The 16583-nt window shown below is 34.5% G+C and overlaps 2 protein-coding genes across 11 annotated transcripts; one reads left to right on the top strand and one right to left on the bottom strand.

The window, feature by feature from the left end:
• The first annotated feature begins 121 nt into the window (after window positions 1–121).
• LOC124298726 (dedicator of cytokinesis protein 9) lies at window positions 122–15375 on the top strand. 9 transcript variants are annotated; one of them, XM_046751125.1, is made up of 30 exons: window positions 122–336; window positions 561–692; window positions 1034–1150; window positions 1608–1792; window positions 1888–1957; window positions 2128–2565; window positions 2754–3248; window positions 3363–3529; window positions 3608–3769; window positions 4034–4113; window positions 4229–4482; window positions 4579–4820; window positions 5010–5103; window positions 5794–6165; window positions 6251–6448; window positions 6586–6732; window positions 6829–7015; window positions 7092–7118; window positions 7447–7625; window positions 7707–7921; window positions 8016–8423; window positions 8493–8793; window positions 8873–9032; window positions 10437–10597; window positions 10940–11269; window positions 11382–11532; window positions 12141–12403; window positions 12494–12851; window positions 12931–13222; window positions 13308–15375. In XM_046751125.1, the coding sequence occupies exons 2-30, from the start codon at window positions 594–596 to the stop codon at window positions 13540–13542; spliced, it is 6387 nt and encodes a 2128-aa protein (XP_046607081.1). In that variant the 5' UTR covers window positions 122–336; window positions 561–593; the 3' UTR covers window positions 13543–15375. The 9 variants fall into 9 exon arrangements, with proteins under 9 accessions (XP_046607081.1, XP_046607083.1, XP_046607080.1 ...); XM_046751127.1 differs by having other exon boundaries at window positions 522–692; XM_046751124.1 differs by having other exon boundaries at window positions 433–692.
• On the bottom strand, window positions 14957–16562 carry LOC124298752 (uncharacterized). 2 transcript variants are annotated; one of them, XM_046751173.1, is made up of 3 exons: window positions 16316–16562; window positions 15854–16022; window positions 14957–15777 (listed from the first exon to the last, which is right to left on the bottom strand). In XM_046751173.1, exons 2-3 carry the CDS (start codon window positions 16020–16022, stop codon window positions 15347–15349), a joined length of 600 nt encoding a protein of 199 aa, XP_046607129.1. In that variant the 5' UTR covers window positions 16316–16562; the 3' UTR covers window positions 14957–15346. The 2 variants fall into 2 exon arrangements, with proteins under 2 accessions (XP_046607129.1, XP_046607130.1); XM_046751174.1 differs by lacking the exon at window positions 16316–16562 and adding an exon at window positions 16133–16288.
• Window positions 16563–16583: the final 21 nt, after the last annotated feature.

Below are 16583 nucleotides of genomic sequence, written 5' to 3'. Positions count from 1 at the left end.
GCGCTCCGTGGATTGCGCTAATCGTAAGCGCCGACCGCGCAGCCGGCGGCAATCGGCGGTGAACTGCGGTGGTGCTGCGGTGGACCGGTGCGGGATCTCTCGTAGATCCTAGAAATTTATATACGTGTGTGTACTGCATATATACATACATACACTCATGCGTTGATACCAGTAGTGGGTAGGTGCAGCACATAAGTGCAGTGGATTGCTTGCCTCTTGTTCCTCTTTAGTTACCCATAGGGAATAAGGAAGAGAAAAACTATCCGTAAAATGGCTGACGAAACGTCAAATTTTGATGAGTGAAATAAAATATGAAGTATCATCATCATTGCCAATGTAAGCATTTAATTGGAATGAATCTTTGCTATGCATTATACACAATACAGTCGTTTCTATATCCTTGATGTTTTGCGACCGGATTTTCGTACGCAGCGATTAGCAGGTGGAATTTCTTTACGTCATACACTACGTTAAACAAATATGGCGATAATGCCGATAAAAAAGTGTCGGTTTTGCCGCAGGTGTATAGTACTACGTGATGTATTTATATATTAATGCAGATGAAATAAATTGATGGTTTGACATCGGTCAAGATGAGCGAAAGAAAGTTTACTCGAGGTCTGGGAAAACCGGGGATGGCTGCACAACTCAGGGAAACTGTATCACAGGTTGTTAGAGAGAGCACAGTACAGGTACTACAAACACATGTCTATTTTCGTCTATTTTTATCGTCCACTGGCTGCTAATTATGCAACAACTCTGGAGCGCAATAAACTTGAATATACTTTGTAATTAAGAAAGTTCATATTGACTTTCATGAATCATGTTCTTTGCTTTGTTCAATTTTATACATTAGAGTATCGATTCCACTGTCAATTGTATCTGACAGTGATATAAATGTATTCTCCAGCACTATTTAACTAGTAATCTAACACATCCTACTACTATGCAAAATATTTTTATCTTTTATCTTCTTTTCTAAATAAAAACATCTAGTTCATGTAATAATGAAACATATTATGATTTATTTCAGAACAAGCCACACCTTGTTGATCCCATAGACTTTGAAAATTTTGTACAGAAGAACAAAACTCTTCTGCAAAATGATCCACAGCGCGAGCTTTTACTGTATCCTCAAGATGATGTTTCGGTAAAGCTTGTAAACATAGTACTTATCAGTACATACCACATTTAAACTAAAAAATTTTTGTTGGTCATTGATTAGTCCATGTACATAAAGCTTGAAGCATTTACAGGCTGGTACAAAGGGAACTTTTTTTTCACGAACTTAGTACCTAAAATAAAGTGGCTATTATTACCACCATATAAACTATGCCTGATGATGATTTGAATCAGCCTATCAGATTGTATGGAAATTTCATTTTTTTCTCTCCCGTTGTAAACATTTGACACTTAATGTTAACACACCCTCTCTATGTTAAATATTTAGCTTATATGTGCCTTGGTAATCTAAACAAGAAACTCCTAAAGTTCAGATTTAGCCTGGTCGGAAATCTTTGTGCTGTGTTTTTGAGGAGCTAGAAAGTAATGTGAGAAAAGTTACTGTGGTCAAAGAATTCTTAACTATATATTGTGTTCTTTTATAGCAAGTCGTGTTGCCAAGAAGATATAGAACTGTCGTCTCTACCGTACGGCAAGTTTCTGAAAGTACTGAGAGCGAAGATGGCTGTAGCCTTCTCACTAAAGAATGCCTTAAAACATATTCTTCCAATTGGAACCTGGTGCATTATAAATATACAGCATATAGCGGAAGTTACTTAGAATTACCGAAGTATGTATTATGGTTTTTGAAGTGACAGGCCATGGAAAATTTGACCCGTTGAAATTAGACTTACAAATATCCATCTTCACCTTACTATGTTGCAGAATAACAAATTCGGACTACCTTAAAGATGAGGTATATGAAATTGACACAGAAGTTGATCAAGTAGATGAGGTAAGAAATAATCTCACATCTAACCATAATCACTGACATAATCTTGATCGGTTTTATTTGTACTGACAATGGTAATGAAAATTATCTTTAATTTTACCTTTGTCAATCGGGATAATATGTATACTACATTTGCTAATTTACATAATGTAAAATTTTTATATTCTCAACAGGATTCAACTAAAAGTGATGGGATTACAAAGCAGGGATACTTAATGAAAGGTCCTGAGATTGGTAGCGATCGTATGTTTGTTCACATTGGTTCCAAATCGTTCAAACGGCGTTACTGTCACTTGAGGCAAGAGGTAGATGGGACCTACATCCTTGAGTTATTTAAGGATGAAAAGAAAGGAGAAGCTAAATTAACAATAGTAATGGATTTCTGCTCTGAAGTTGTGAGGAACACTAAGCGTGGAAGATACTGTTTTGAACTTAGAATGACAGGAACACACAAGTCTTACAGCTTGGCTGCAGATAGCGAAATCGAACTACAAGATTGGTTGCTCAAACTAAGCTCTGTACTTCAACACTATAAACAGCAGGAAGACAAGAGATCGGCTTCATTAGAAAGAGCTTGCACTACACCGCCCCCATCACCTCAGCCTATGCAAGTAAGATAATAATTTGTATTTTAGTATCAATAAACTCAAACTTTATCGAAGGACCGATGTCATTGTAATTTAGCATCTTGATATGAATTACCAGAGCTTTGAAGTGGTGAAAAGAATTTTTCCAGCATTTATTATGTACTGTGACTCTAATGAATAATAATATTAGTAATAATTTCACTGTTTTATAGGTGTATGGAACTTTGAAAGGCTTGGAGCAGAGTATGAACCCTCAGTTAATAAGATATTCCAGAGAAACCGACACAAGTATAGCATTATCGAGGCGTGAGAATAGACGTAGATTATTTTGTATATATCCCCACATACCGCATGCTAAAAGCCCAACAGGCAGTTCTCCTGACACTACTGTAGATCCTTATAAGGAGCAATTTGGACAAAGACTTTTAATAAAATGTGAGAGCTTGAAGTTTAGATTGCAAGCTCCGATAGATGAAAAGGATTCTCTGTGCCAGGTCGAGCCTTATCAAACTACATTATGTTTGTTTGATGTAAGAAATGGCAGGAAATTGACAGAAAACTTTCACTTCGATATCAACAATGAAGTAGTTAGAAATATTTCCAAAGAATTGAGCCCAGTAGGAATCATGACTGAAAAGGAAGAGGATGTTCCATTGCCAGAAGAAATCAAAAGCCTACCAAAAGAATGGCTTATGTATCCCAAACAAGTGTGTAAATTATGCAACGATTTATTATGTCATATCAAGATTTACAAATCATTTTTACATAGAAGCTCAACATTGATTAGTTTCAGCGGTTGCTTGAATTCTTTTTGTTTGCAGGCGATCTTTAGCGTCAGCAATCCACATCCTGACATATTTCTCGTTGTAAGAATAGACAAAATATTACAAGGTGGTATTTGTCAAACATCTGAACCTTATATTAGAGCCACGAAAGATCCTAGACTTGGTCTGAAACTCCATAAACAAGTTAAAGCCGCATGTCAAAGGTAAATGAAACGATCATCGAATTTTTTCCAGATACACCTAAAAGTGATAAATAATTGTTATTTTCTGTCAATGTTCAGGCTCGGAAATTACACAATGCCTTTTGCTTGGGCGGCAAGGCCTTTGTTCAGATTATACAGCAATGAATTAGACACTGCCTCAGACTTCCCAGCAATATACAGACAGGAAGGAAACAAAATCAAAGATGATGAATTATTAAAGCTTTTATCGGAATATAGGAAGTAAGTAACTTGCTTTGTACGTTATTGATGATAATAATTTGTTCGTACTACTTGTGTGCTTTAAGTTTATTACTTTTTTCCATAAAATTATTCAATCTATATTAGGGTCGGTTATTTCTTGATTTAAAACAAATTCACTTAAACCTCAGTAGAACTGTATCTTGATAATCATTATGTGGTAGCAGAACATTTCTTGAAACATAGAAACTCAGTCTGCTAAAACAGTAATTTCCGTTAATTCATCATCCTGTAACTTGTTTACAGACCAGAGAAGCTCAGTAAGCTCACAATTATACCAGGATGGTTGAAACTAAAAATAGAACCAATCACAGAAATTCCAGAAAGTGAGTACATAACTTGTTTTCTATAATAATTTGCTAACAAAGAATAGAAGTCTTTTCCAAATTCGTTGTAATCCTATTCAGAGTACTCAAACTGTGTTATTCGTTATATGTCTAGATACGTTAACGACTTCTTTTGTACCATTGAAGCCATTTCCTATACCTCCTACATCAGAGCCGACTTTGGAAATTGCCGAATTTGAAGGATCATCGGAAAGAGAAGTTCATCCTTACATCACTTATATAAATCATCTATATGTTTATCCCCAAACTCTTTCTTTTGACACTCAGAAGATTTTTACGAGAGCAAGAAACATAGCTTGTATTGTTGAGCTTAGAGACAATGACAGCGAAAATGCTCAGCCCATAAGAGTAAATTTGAATTTGTTTATTAATTGTTCGAACAAGCGTAATTGATCATGACTTCACTTATGAGGTGATATTAATAATTAATATGTTTGTACGTAGTGTATTTACGGGAAACCTGGCTTGTCGATTTTGCGTCTTAAAGCATCTTGCTCAGTTCTACATCATAACGCAGTCCCTTCATGGTACGAAGAAATAAAAATGAGGTTACCGACAAAATTGTCTTCAAAGCATCATCTTCTGTTCTCCTTCTATCATATCAGCTGTGATATGAATAAGAAAAAAGAGAACGGGGTTGAAAATTGCGTTGGATACTCGTGGGCTCCATTGCTGCATAAGGGTCGGTACGTTTTGCACGATTCAATTTAACTAATACGAAAAAAATGATCGTTTGGTCATTGAGACTTCATACTTACAAGGTTTGAATAGTTAAAACCATTTTGTGTCCAACGAGTGTTTACCTTTATTAAATATTTAGTCTGTTACCCTTCAATGCTCGTAAACTTGTCTTCTTAAATACGTGCTTTGATCAGGCTAAACGTGGATGTTCAAGTGTTACCCGTAGCTACGCATTTACCAGCCGGTTACCTGTCCATCCAACCCCTAGGCCTAGGGAAAGGGGTAAGAGTAAGGTCATATCCATTCATCCACTAATTTCATTTGTGTTTTCAAGGCCCTTCTTCATTTCATCAACTTTCAAATTATCACTCATACTTGGACTTGTTCTTTCGACCAGTATTAGGTCGGAAAAAATAATTAAGATATGTGAAATAGATATAACAAAGTAGTTCTAATTACCTACAAGCATTTGCAATGCGCATAGCAGATTTGGGTGAGGGCACTATCTGCGTGTGTATTTTTACTTACCAACCATTTTCCACTCATCAGATATACGTGAGTTTAAGTATATATGTGTTGTACTGACGTCTGTTCAATAACTATTGTTTCATTTCCCTTTTAATTTGATTATTTATATATTTACAATGCTTTGTGATGATGAGATTCATTCACGCTTTGCTATTTTATGTGCTTTCCTCAAAACCGTTCAAGTCCTCATGTTCGTCACTTCACGCAATACAAAGTAAGATTTGTTCTATTTATTTTATTTTTTTCTTTCAATTCATTCACTACTACACTTCAATTTTTGTAAGGTGTATCAGAGTAATGTATTTCATTTCTATTTGTTTCCACCCACAAAACGTCCTTTCATTCAATGTCCCAGTTTTGTTTAAGATTCTAACAAGTTAGTAGATTAACTACTCTTTTTTCTCTTTAATATAATTATTTCATGAGAAGCTTATGTATTTTTCCATACAGAATGCTGGACCTGATATAACTTGGATTGATTCACAACGTCCAATATTCACAGTTGGCTTTCAACTTATCTCGACAGTATTTGCCAGAGATCAACATCTACATAATCTATTCAGCCATGCTGAGCGAATATTAGATACCAAGCCATCTGCTATGCCATCCGAATCAGAAACGTGCAAAATATTAAAAGCTGCTCATGCTATTCAAATAGTCACAGCTATCACGTTTCTACCAACGATATTGAACCAACTTTTTACATTGCTGATATTTACAACTAATGAAGATGTAAGCTTATACATCATCAGGGTATTGATACATATCATTAATATGGTGCATGAGGCGGAACGGAAAGAAACACTGCAAGCTTATGTTACGGTAACTTTTTACGCTGTACAACTATTTTTTTTTCTTTGTTATTCATGTATTCTTGAAACATTTTCAATTATATTTTCATTTATAGTTTGTATTCGTGTCTCCATCCAAAGAAACTGGAATTACAACCGTACATGAAGAGCTTGGGAAACATCTTCCGACGCTGTTACAACCGAGTAATACTGACTTTTTAGTAGTCAATAAGTTTATGCATCACTCCAGTTTTTTCTTTGATATTATGATCAAAAGTATGGCACAGCATTTGCTAACAACTGGCAGAATTAAGGTTAGATTTACGGCTATACTACAAAAAATATTCAATATTTACATAAAAATCGGATTACTTTTATTTTTACCTGTTCTAACTTCATGCATGACATCCAAGAATTCCTAGTTTATTAAGATAGTGCAACATGCTTTCAGATGCACAGAAATGAAAGGTTTTCCAAAGAATATCATAAGAACATAGAAAATCTTTTAGATGTAATTATGCCATATCTTATGAAGAGATACAAGGAAATGCCAGTTGAAACCCAGGAGCTGAACAAAAGCCTCGCACATTTTTTAAAGGTCTGCTATATATTTCATATCCTTATATGTACTTGTAGAACCATATTAGAAGTTTATTTCACACAAATTTCTGAAATTTTCTTGTTCTTGTCACAGAAATGTTTGACATTCATGGATCGAGGCTTTGTATTTCGGTTAATCAATTCATATATGGACAATTTTGCACCTGGCGATCCCCGTGCTTTACATGATTTTAAATTCATGTTCTTACAAATCATTTGCTCCCACGAACATTACGTCTCCTTTAATTTGCCGATGATGCAGTCAAGAATAACTAGCAGAGGTAAGCATTTCAGACAACATACTACGTCTTCAATCTGTACATTTGTAATATATTTATTTTATGCCTCTCTCCGAAGATACAGAGACAGAGCCTGATAGTGATGGTATGTTATGCCATATTCATAATCTCAAACTGTATTATGGTTTTCTCATGTAGCCATAGTAGTTGAGAGAAATATGCACATTGGTTTACATCGTTTGAAGATTCCTTCTCCTCTTCGTACATCATAGCACAGAGAATTTTTGTCATTGTTTTGTACTGTAATACTTACATTCTCAATCAAAATTGCACATACATAAATATTTATGGCAATTAGATTAGCAAACGTGTGAAAAGTGGATTGATTTTCCCCAGCACTTTGACCATATTAGACAAATGAATTTTGTTATTAAAAAAAAATGTTTAAAGACAAATATTCAAAATTCTTACAGAGTTAATGAATGAGTATTGCCTGTCTGAGAACTTTTGCAAGCACCATTTCCTGGTTGGTTTACTTTTACAAGAAGTGAAAACATCGTTGAATGAAATTGTACAAATTAGAAAAGTTGCAGTTGCAACATTGAGAGATTTGATGGCCAAACATGAACTGGATGATCGGTATCAAAATAAAGTGAGTTTGAAATTTGTTTATGATTTCTCCTCGACAATTTTTTGAATATGACCCATAGCGATACAATTGATATTATTTCAGGGGCAATTGAGTCGAATAGCATCAATATATATACCTTGGCTAGGTATAGTGCTGGAAAATTTGCACAGACTAGAATTGGTACATGATAGTACATCTAACAGTGAAGGAAAGCAAAACACGTCAAACAGAATATCAAGTAGTAGTTCTTTTCTGCTAAACAGAGATACCAACAGTAACAATACAACTAGTACTAGTACACCAAGGTCAATGCATAGGTACGTTTGATTCAATTATATATTCAAACTCTTCTAGAACATCCATATTCTTTTTACGATGTAGCAATATACATTTTTTTCCCAACCGTTACAGATTCACTTTGAATTTGGATACCCAATCGCCAATCAGAGTCTCCATGCATCTTCGGGACTCCACATACTTTGCGGCGATTGCTGGACAGGGTTTAGTCAATGGAAATTCCTGCACAAGCATAGAATCCGATGCATCTACAATGTCCGGAGCATCTCAATCGAACATTTCTCAGGAAACTGCTATAATTCGAGAACCCACAGAAAATGGTACTCATGAACACAAAGGTCATTCACGATCGTTAAGCGTCACCCAGACCTCATCTAGATGTGACAAACTTCAATCAGCCGAAGTCAAAGATCTACTCCTCTGCTTTCTATTCGTTGTCAAGCATTTAGGCGATCACCAGATTATAGCTTGGTGGCAGCAGTGCAGTGACATTGAATTACTTAGTTTCTTCACAGTCATTGAGTAAGTAAAGATTAGACATTTATTCTGAAAATTTTTAATTACTTATTGGAATAAATCGTTTCATTCCAGAATGAGCCTCTACCAGTTTAAATATGTGGGAAAGCGACAGATAGCAAGTAACTCGACTAGCGCTGGTGGGAAGCCACGTACTGTCAAGGCTATGACTCTACCTGCCAGGATGGCACCACCAGATTTCTCATCTGAAACTTCTGGGACTGGTACGCTGCAGACGCATAATACAGTCGCTCGAGAAAATTTAGCTGAAAATGAGAGTGGAAAGTTACATCAAGCGTTATTAGAAGCTAATATGGCAACCGAAGTTGGCCTCATAGCACTCGATTGCTTGGGATTATACTGTATTCATTTCAAGGTACATCAATTTTTTTACTATTAGTAACAAATCACCAGAGTTAATAAATATTATTAAATTTCGATATCATTTTCCTTAGGATGCTCTTGTCACTGGAGATGGGTATAATCCAGTAATGCGGAAAATATTTGACATTTATTTATCTTTTCTACAAGTAGGACAGTCTGAGACTCTGTTAAGACATGTTTTTGCTGGATTTAGAGCCTTTTTGAACAACTACTCCGTCACTTTATTTCAAGGTAAAACATTTTTAAGTCGGTTTTGTTTAAAAGTCTCGATGACAATAATTGCAAAAAGTCTTCACAGTATAAACCAGTTCTAGTCCTTAGGTGTGGTTTTTTTTTTTTTTTTTGTATCGGATCGGCAAATTTTATTAGCTATAATAGTGCATCGTAATGTATTTTTATTATCTGTAATTTTTATCCTTAGCTGCAATTCTAATTGACGGTTAATTTCATGCACAACTGTTTTGGTATATTTTATTGCAATGAAACAAATCTCCAATCTTTGTTGGCATGTATACATTTGGGTTGATTTCGGTAAGCAATCATTTCAAATATTTAATTTTTTAAATAACGTTTTGGCTGGCACAGCTAGCCATGTTCAGATCTAAGAATTTACAATAATATACATAATATTATACACGAATTAGATTTATATGCGTTTAACATCTACGTGTGTTAATTGTATCATTTTTTGTATTCAAGTTGTTGTTACTTTGTACGAGAAAATGAAACAAACTAGTTTTACAAAATTTTCAATTCATTCAGGTATGACGTGGCAAAATGGATACTTAATTATACTTGTATGTTTAAGTAAGCCATGTTACTTTTTCAAGCCTTTGTAGTATGAAGTAGCTTAATCAAACTTACCATCAATTGAAATAGTTATTTTCGTGGCAAGTGCCATAAAATAGTGATTTTTCGACGAATGTAAAGAGCCTCACAAGCCAAAGGCAAGTGTGAAACACACACGAATCAAGAAATCCCTTTATTTGCACGTGCCACAAACCTAGTATTTTCTGTGCTACCCCATGTCAAAAACGAGACTACTATGTAGTTCTGATAAGCACTAGTACGTAAAAGTCGACTTTAAAGCACTAGGGCTCACAAAAACTACAAAGTAGTCAAGTTGTTGACAGATGTAGAACAGAAATGTGATACAGCACTCTGAAACGGTATTTAATTTGAAGGTTTTGTAAAAATTACATTCAGGTATATTTTATCATATAATGTAATAACAATTTGAATACAAATAATAATACAATCAACCACTGTCAATGTTGAATGCATAACGATCAAATCAATGTATAATATTATATATTACAGTAAATTTTCAGGTATCAAGATAGCTGACTGTACTAGCCAAAACGTAATAAAATAACTAAATAATTGAAATGACAGCATACTAAGAAGAACATGAGTCATTCCTTACAGTCAAAACAATTCAGACTGGTGTGGAAATAATTCTATGTGAAAGTGTATAGTAAAATGTTAACAGATTTGATTAAAGTGATGTAAAAATAATGTAAAATTAAAAGTAAACTTTTTGTGATTCAAGCAAACGAAGCGGACTAATTTATAGTTTAGTTGTGGAACAATAAAAGTAAAATATTCATCATGTATGTACGTTCCAATTTATAGGTAATGCTGTTTTGTGTGGACGTCTGTGTTACGAATTGCTCCGATGCTGTAACAGTAAACTAAGTTCAATCAGGCAAGAATCGTGTGCTTTATTATATTTGCTCATGCGGAGCAATTTTGAGTTCACCAGCAGGAAAGGATTAACCAGGGTACATCTGCAGGTAAATTACTGGCTTAATATGTAATATTAGGAATTTCCTTTTTCTCCAGAAAGGAAGTAATATAATCTAAAAGTGCACATGAACGACAATTCAGTACTGAGGAATGCTGGGCAGGAAATTTTGGTCAGTCTTTACGTTTTTTTTCAGAGGTGTCTAAATAGCGCGTTCTAAGAATATATTCAACCCAGCAATGTTCTTTGTAGGCACGTAAACACTCTTAATCCTCTGCTACTGCCCGTCAGTTTGTACTCGGCAATTTTCAAAGTAGCAGAAATCGTACGCAGTTTATTTTCCCTTAAAGATCAGACTATTTAATCTATAGAGTTGCATATCTCTTTACAGGTGATTATATCTGTATCGCAGATGCTAGGAAATGTGATCGGTCTAAACAATTCAAGATTTCAAGAATCACTGTCCCTTATCAATAGCTATGCATCTTCTGATAAAGCTATGAAAGGAACTGGATTTCCAGTCGAGGTTAAAGATTTAACTAAAAGAATCAGAACTGTATTAATGGCTACGGCACAGATGCGGGAACACAACAATGATCCAGAGATGCTAGTAGACTTACAGCATAGCTTGGCTAATTCGTATGCCAGTACACCAGAGTTGAGACATACTTGGCTTGAAACTATGGCTCGAAATCACGCAAGGGTGGAAAATTTTTCTGAGGTAAGAGTAATTGAATTTTTTTCATGTGGATTAGAAAGATTGTTATATCATTCGTTCTAAATTTTTTATTCCTAATACAATTCGAAATCTTCACTACACTACTTTCTTATAGGCTGCGTGTTGTCAGTTGCATATAGCAGCATTAATGGCAGAGTATCTAAAGTTGAAAAAGATCCATACGTGGGGTGCAGAAGCATTTGACAAGATCTCTGTGAACATTTCACGAGATGAACGTGGGCTTAAGCTTGATGCTGGTGAGATTTGTATGTTGCCTTGCACATGTTTGTTTCATATACTAAGTACTAACACTAGCTTAAGCCTGAAAAGACAATGTCACGGTATATAAAGAAATAATTAAGATATCACTTTTTGTTTTGACGTCTTAAGATACATGGAATCTGGATAAGGATACGGTCAAATATTAGTTGGAATTCAGTTCAATATTTTTGGTATACCATGACAGCGTTTAAATATATGTTACCATGTGATTTAATAATTCAAACAAAAACTTAGCAATATCGAAACTAGTTTTTATTCTCCAATGCTTTTGGTCTATTTGTACAAATGCATAATTATTTCAAAACTTTGATAATTTAGTGTATAAAAAAATGCACCTTGTAGGATGTAATGCAGTATTTATTGTGAATCAGTACACTTTGTACCTAACTTTGTAAATATGCGATAAAAATTCATAATTTTTGCATATTAGAACTGGGATCAATAGTTGATGGTGTTTTGGTGAACTCGTACTCACTTGTAGACAACTACCTGTAAATTGACTCATATATAGGATATTATAGCTATTTACATCATAGAATGCTGCTCGTTAAAATATTAAATGTGACATAACAAGTAAAAAACTTATCAACAGGTGTGCAGGATATTCATTATAATGAATACCTTCTTCTGGAACAGCTCGAGGCATGTACAGAAACGTTAGAGAAGGCTGAGAGATTTGAATTGCTGGGCCAATTATATCGGCTAATCATTCCTATGTATGAGAGCAAAAGAAACTACCAGGCCTTGTCCAATTGTTATACACACCTAGCTCAAGCATGTAATAAAGTTGTTGAGGTCACTAAAAGTGGCAAAAGGCTACTGGGAAGGTTTTATCGAGTCGCCTTTTTTGGTTCGGTGAGAATTAAAGAAGGATATAATTTGTTTTTAAATATTGAATTTTCACATATGCAAGACTTTCTTTTATATGCAAATTATATTTTTCAGGCATATTTTGAGGATGAAAGTGGTCAGGAATACATATACAAAGAGCCGAAAGTAACATCTTTATCTGAAATATCTGAGCGTTTGAATAGACTTTATTCAGAGAAGTTTGGTCATGATGTTGTGAAAATGATAATGGATTCTGTGCCTGTTAATAACAGCGAATTAGATCCGAAAATGGCATACATACAAGTTACCCATGTCATTCCCTATTTCGAAAAATTGGAACTTGAGATTCGAGTTACTGAATTTGAGCAGAACCATGATGTGTGCTGTTTTATGTTTGAAACACCTTTTACAAGAGAAGGAAAACCTAGGGGTAATCCTGAGGATCAGTGGAAGCGTCGGACGATTCTTACAAGTAATCAAAATAATTTCTATAATTTCTCACTTTCAATTTAATAAATGCACTACCTCACTACTTTTTCGGTTATTTTCAGCACAATATTCTTTTCCTTATGTGAAAAAACGTATCGCAGTTTGTCAGAAACGAGTTGTGGAACTTAGTCCAATTGAAGTTGCTCTTGATGAAATGCGACAAAGAGTTGCAGAACTAGAAGATGTTGCTCTGATTGCTCCAGCAGATGCCAAGAAACTTCAACTGCGGCTTCAGGGTAGTGTATGTGTGACGGTTAATGCAGGGCCGTTAGCTTATGCCTCAGCATTTCTAGATCCGGCTCTTTCGCCTCAATACCCCGATGATAAAGTTGAAGATTTAAAAGACGTCTTCAGGTAAATGTGATTGCCAGCCAATTAATTAAGAATATACTGTTACTTGTTATTCGAGTAATATTTTGTGGACTTGTTATCTTTGCAGGGAATTCGTTAAGATCTGTTATACAGCTCTACAGATAAACAGCAAATTAATAACTTCGGATCAGCATGAATATCAAGAAGTTTTGCGTGAGAATTACCAAAAATTATGTCAGAATTTGTCCTCACTGTTAGGTGAATCTGTCTGGCCTGATGAACAGGTTGGAAGTTTTAAGCGGAATAGTGCTGCTCTTTTTAGTGCTATTAGCGGTGCTAATAACCACACGAGTACCGCTTAAGATTATTGAAAAACATAGGATCAAGTGAAGTTGGCTTATTGTTAACAAATAAATGAATGACATATTACTCAAAATAGCAAATGTACGAATAAATATTTCTCAGTAATTACTGATTAGTTATGCTTCAAAATCTTGGAGCCGTCCTAAGTATTCGAGCCAGTTTAGCTCTAGTTCGTAAAGTTTTGGTTGTACAAATTTTTGAGTATTCAATTTTCTATATGGTATTACTTTAATGTAGCACACAGTTCTATCTGATCAATAGTAAGTTAAATTGATTCCAAGATTAAAACAAGATTTTAGAGCAGATATTTGATACATGTTTTAATACGATGAAGCCATTTTGTATTTCTTGCCATAAACTAATTAGCGAATATATATATAAGTATCTCTATACTATGAAAATTCGATCAATTAAAATATAGATCAATCGGGAATAGTAGCTACTGCGGAACCTCACAAATTGGCACATTGGCCCGCAAGTATTTATATAATTGAGTTTTATGGAGCTTCATTAATTTTTTTATATGTAAATTATATGACAATGATGTGTTGAAATGTTTTTGTAAGATTTTACATGCCTGATCTTATTGTAAATCGGTATAAAGCACAATTTATATTGAAATTAATTATGAGATAGTCGAAATCAATTCCTTGATGTGCTAACTTTGATCATAATCTCAATTAGTACTGCCGAATAGTTAAGTGATTTAGTGAAAAAGTGTTATGTGAAAATTAGTAGTTGATGTAAATTTAAAATAAACTCAAAATGTTAGAATGTTTTATTTGACATTAATATTTGTTATTTAAATGAATTGTGTATATAATTATGTGTATATTCAAGTATAGATAATATACATACAGTAACAAATAGGGAGGTGGAAAATGATAAAAAGTTAGGGATTTTATTTACTCTTGGTCTGATTTGAAAAAAAGTGAAATGCTTTAATTTTGAAGGAATCTTTTCTCATCCATACAAATTAAATTAGTTCTAGAATTTGATAAATCTTTATTTGTTGTCTAAGTTATATTCTCCAACCCTATTGGCTTAGGGGATGGTTAACTCTTTTCCATACTAATAATTAATGATGAACTCGTTTTTTGCAAGTCAGTTGTTACCATGTGTATCTATAATGCTTTGTAAAATACAGATATACCTACATAGGTATAAAAATTCAGTGGAAAAGATAAATATGAAACCATCCTGATTATGCTCCATATATTCCCACCGATCTAATTTATCAAATAAAAAATCGAACCTTTTCGAATTCACTTTCCAAGTTCTAAGAATAACGTTTCCAAGCTTGGCGTGTTGGATTTTGACCACATCTCAAGTGTCGGAAGCTCGGTTGGGATGGTCAGAATCCAGTATGCTACTAGGTATACATGGAGAGTTTTGCATTTGAAAGTAAAGTGATTAAATAGCAGGTAAAATAACGTGCACATTTTTTAATTTCCTTGAAACGATTGTAAATACATTATTAGAAATATACTGGTATATTAAACTTGGATAAATTTCTAAATGATATGAGATATTGTACGTATATGTAGATAGAGACTCTGCTCTTATACGTGGTTATAAAAGAATCAATCTTTCAAAATACGAAACAAATTACGAATGGAAGGTTCAATAAATTACGGGACTTTTTCCAATTTTTAGGCCAGTGAACTTTGCAATTAATGCATTAAATTGATATTCAATTAATTACCCTATTCCTTGTAAGTAGGTCACTCAATTTGCTCAAAGCCAATTATTGTTTTCTCCTAGCTTTGTGTGTTTGGCACTTAAAATGGGTATAAAAACAGGTCAGTAATTGCCCTGAAGATCTTTCAGAGTTAGTATGGAAAAAATTTCCATGAAACAAAGACTGTACTGAAGAAGATCTCTGTAAGGTACATCATATCGATCAGATATATCTTCTAATAAGAAATGTGTAAAAGCATAAGACACGACTAGGCTAATAGCACTGTAATTTTTACTTATAAGGGAGACATAGATAAGAGCACATAAGTTTAGGCCGACAGCAACATCGATCAAGTGTCGTCTTGTTCTTTCTTTAGACCTCGACTCATACACAATGGGAAAAACCGTTAGAATCAACAACGTTAGAGTTATTTGTTCACTTGTCTTATTCCAATGCAATATCTCTGTAACGATTAAAGCAAATGGTAGTGTGTGGATAATCTTTGAGAACAATGTGTAGAATCCACGTAGATACTTGGAGGTGCTTGGATTACCTGTGGTAAAAATTTCAATTGTTATTTGGCCTTATTAAGTAATAAGCTATATCAGCAGTTATTTATATGTTGTTACCAAATCGAAAAATTCCTAGTATGGAGTGGAAGAGCAGAATTTGAAAAGCTCTCGTAGCCCAATGATTATCGCTCACAAGAATCGAGTATGGATCGTTGAAATATTTCATGCAAACAATCGAGGTGCCCAGTTTAGTTAAGTGAGCTACAGTTGTTGACAAATCTGTCATCTGAAACAAGATACCCGGACTGAAGTTATTTAAAAAAGTCAATTGTAATAAAGGCAGAAAGAATGTATTATCAAAGTATCTGCTTCAGCTCTACTCCGGCAAGAACTCACTATTCATTGATGCTCGAATCTTGGTACACAAATTACCGGATAGGTCTTGTATAACAATCAAGTTTGTTATGAAATTTTATTATTCTGTGAATCTATATATATGGAATAAACGTCCGTCACATTTGTCTTACATATCCAGGTCGGCTTTCGTTTGGATCGGTATTTATTTCAAAGAATACGTACCTTGCTAAGCTAACCTAACCCAACTCGTTTTCGATAGCACAGCTCAATCCCCACGGCCTTACATACTACCGTGCACTACCGTGGAACAGCTAGATACACCCGATCATGGGCGCAGCCAGCAGATGGTAGCAGACGGAGAGAGAATGGTGATAACATATCCGATGCTGCGTCAGATGCGGAGAAAAAATTGGAAATAGTTACATATTGCAAATTTAGGACAGAGTCATCTGTTGATCAAACCTGTAAGGATCTTTGACGTTTACAAATT

The sequence above is a fragment of the Neodiprion virginianus genome, chromosome 2 (assembly GCF_021901495.1).
Source record: "Neodiprion virginianus isolate iyNeoVirg1 chromosome 2, iyNeoVirg1.1, whole genome shotgun sequence".
Taxonomy (NCBI): domain Eukaryota; kingdom Metazoa; phylum Arthropoda; class Insecta; order Hymenoptera; family Diprionidae; genus Neodiprion; species Neodiprion virginianus.
Note: the sequence above shows the minus strand (reverse complement) of the source record. Positions and strands in the feature narration are given on the sequence as shown.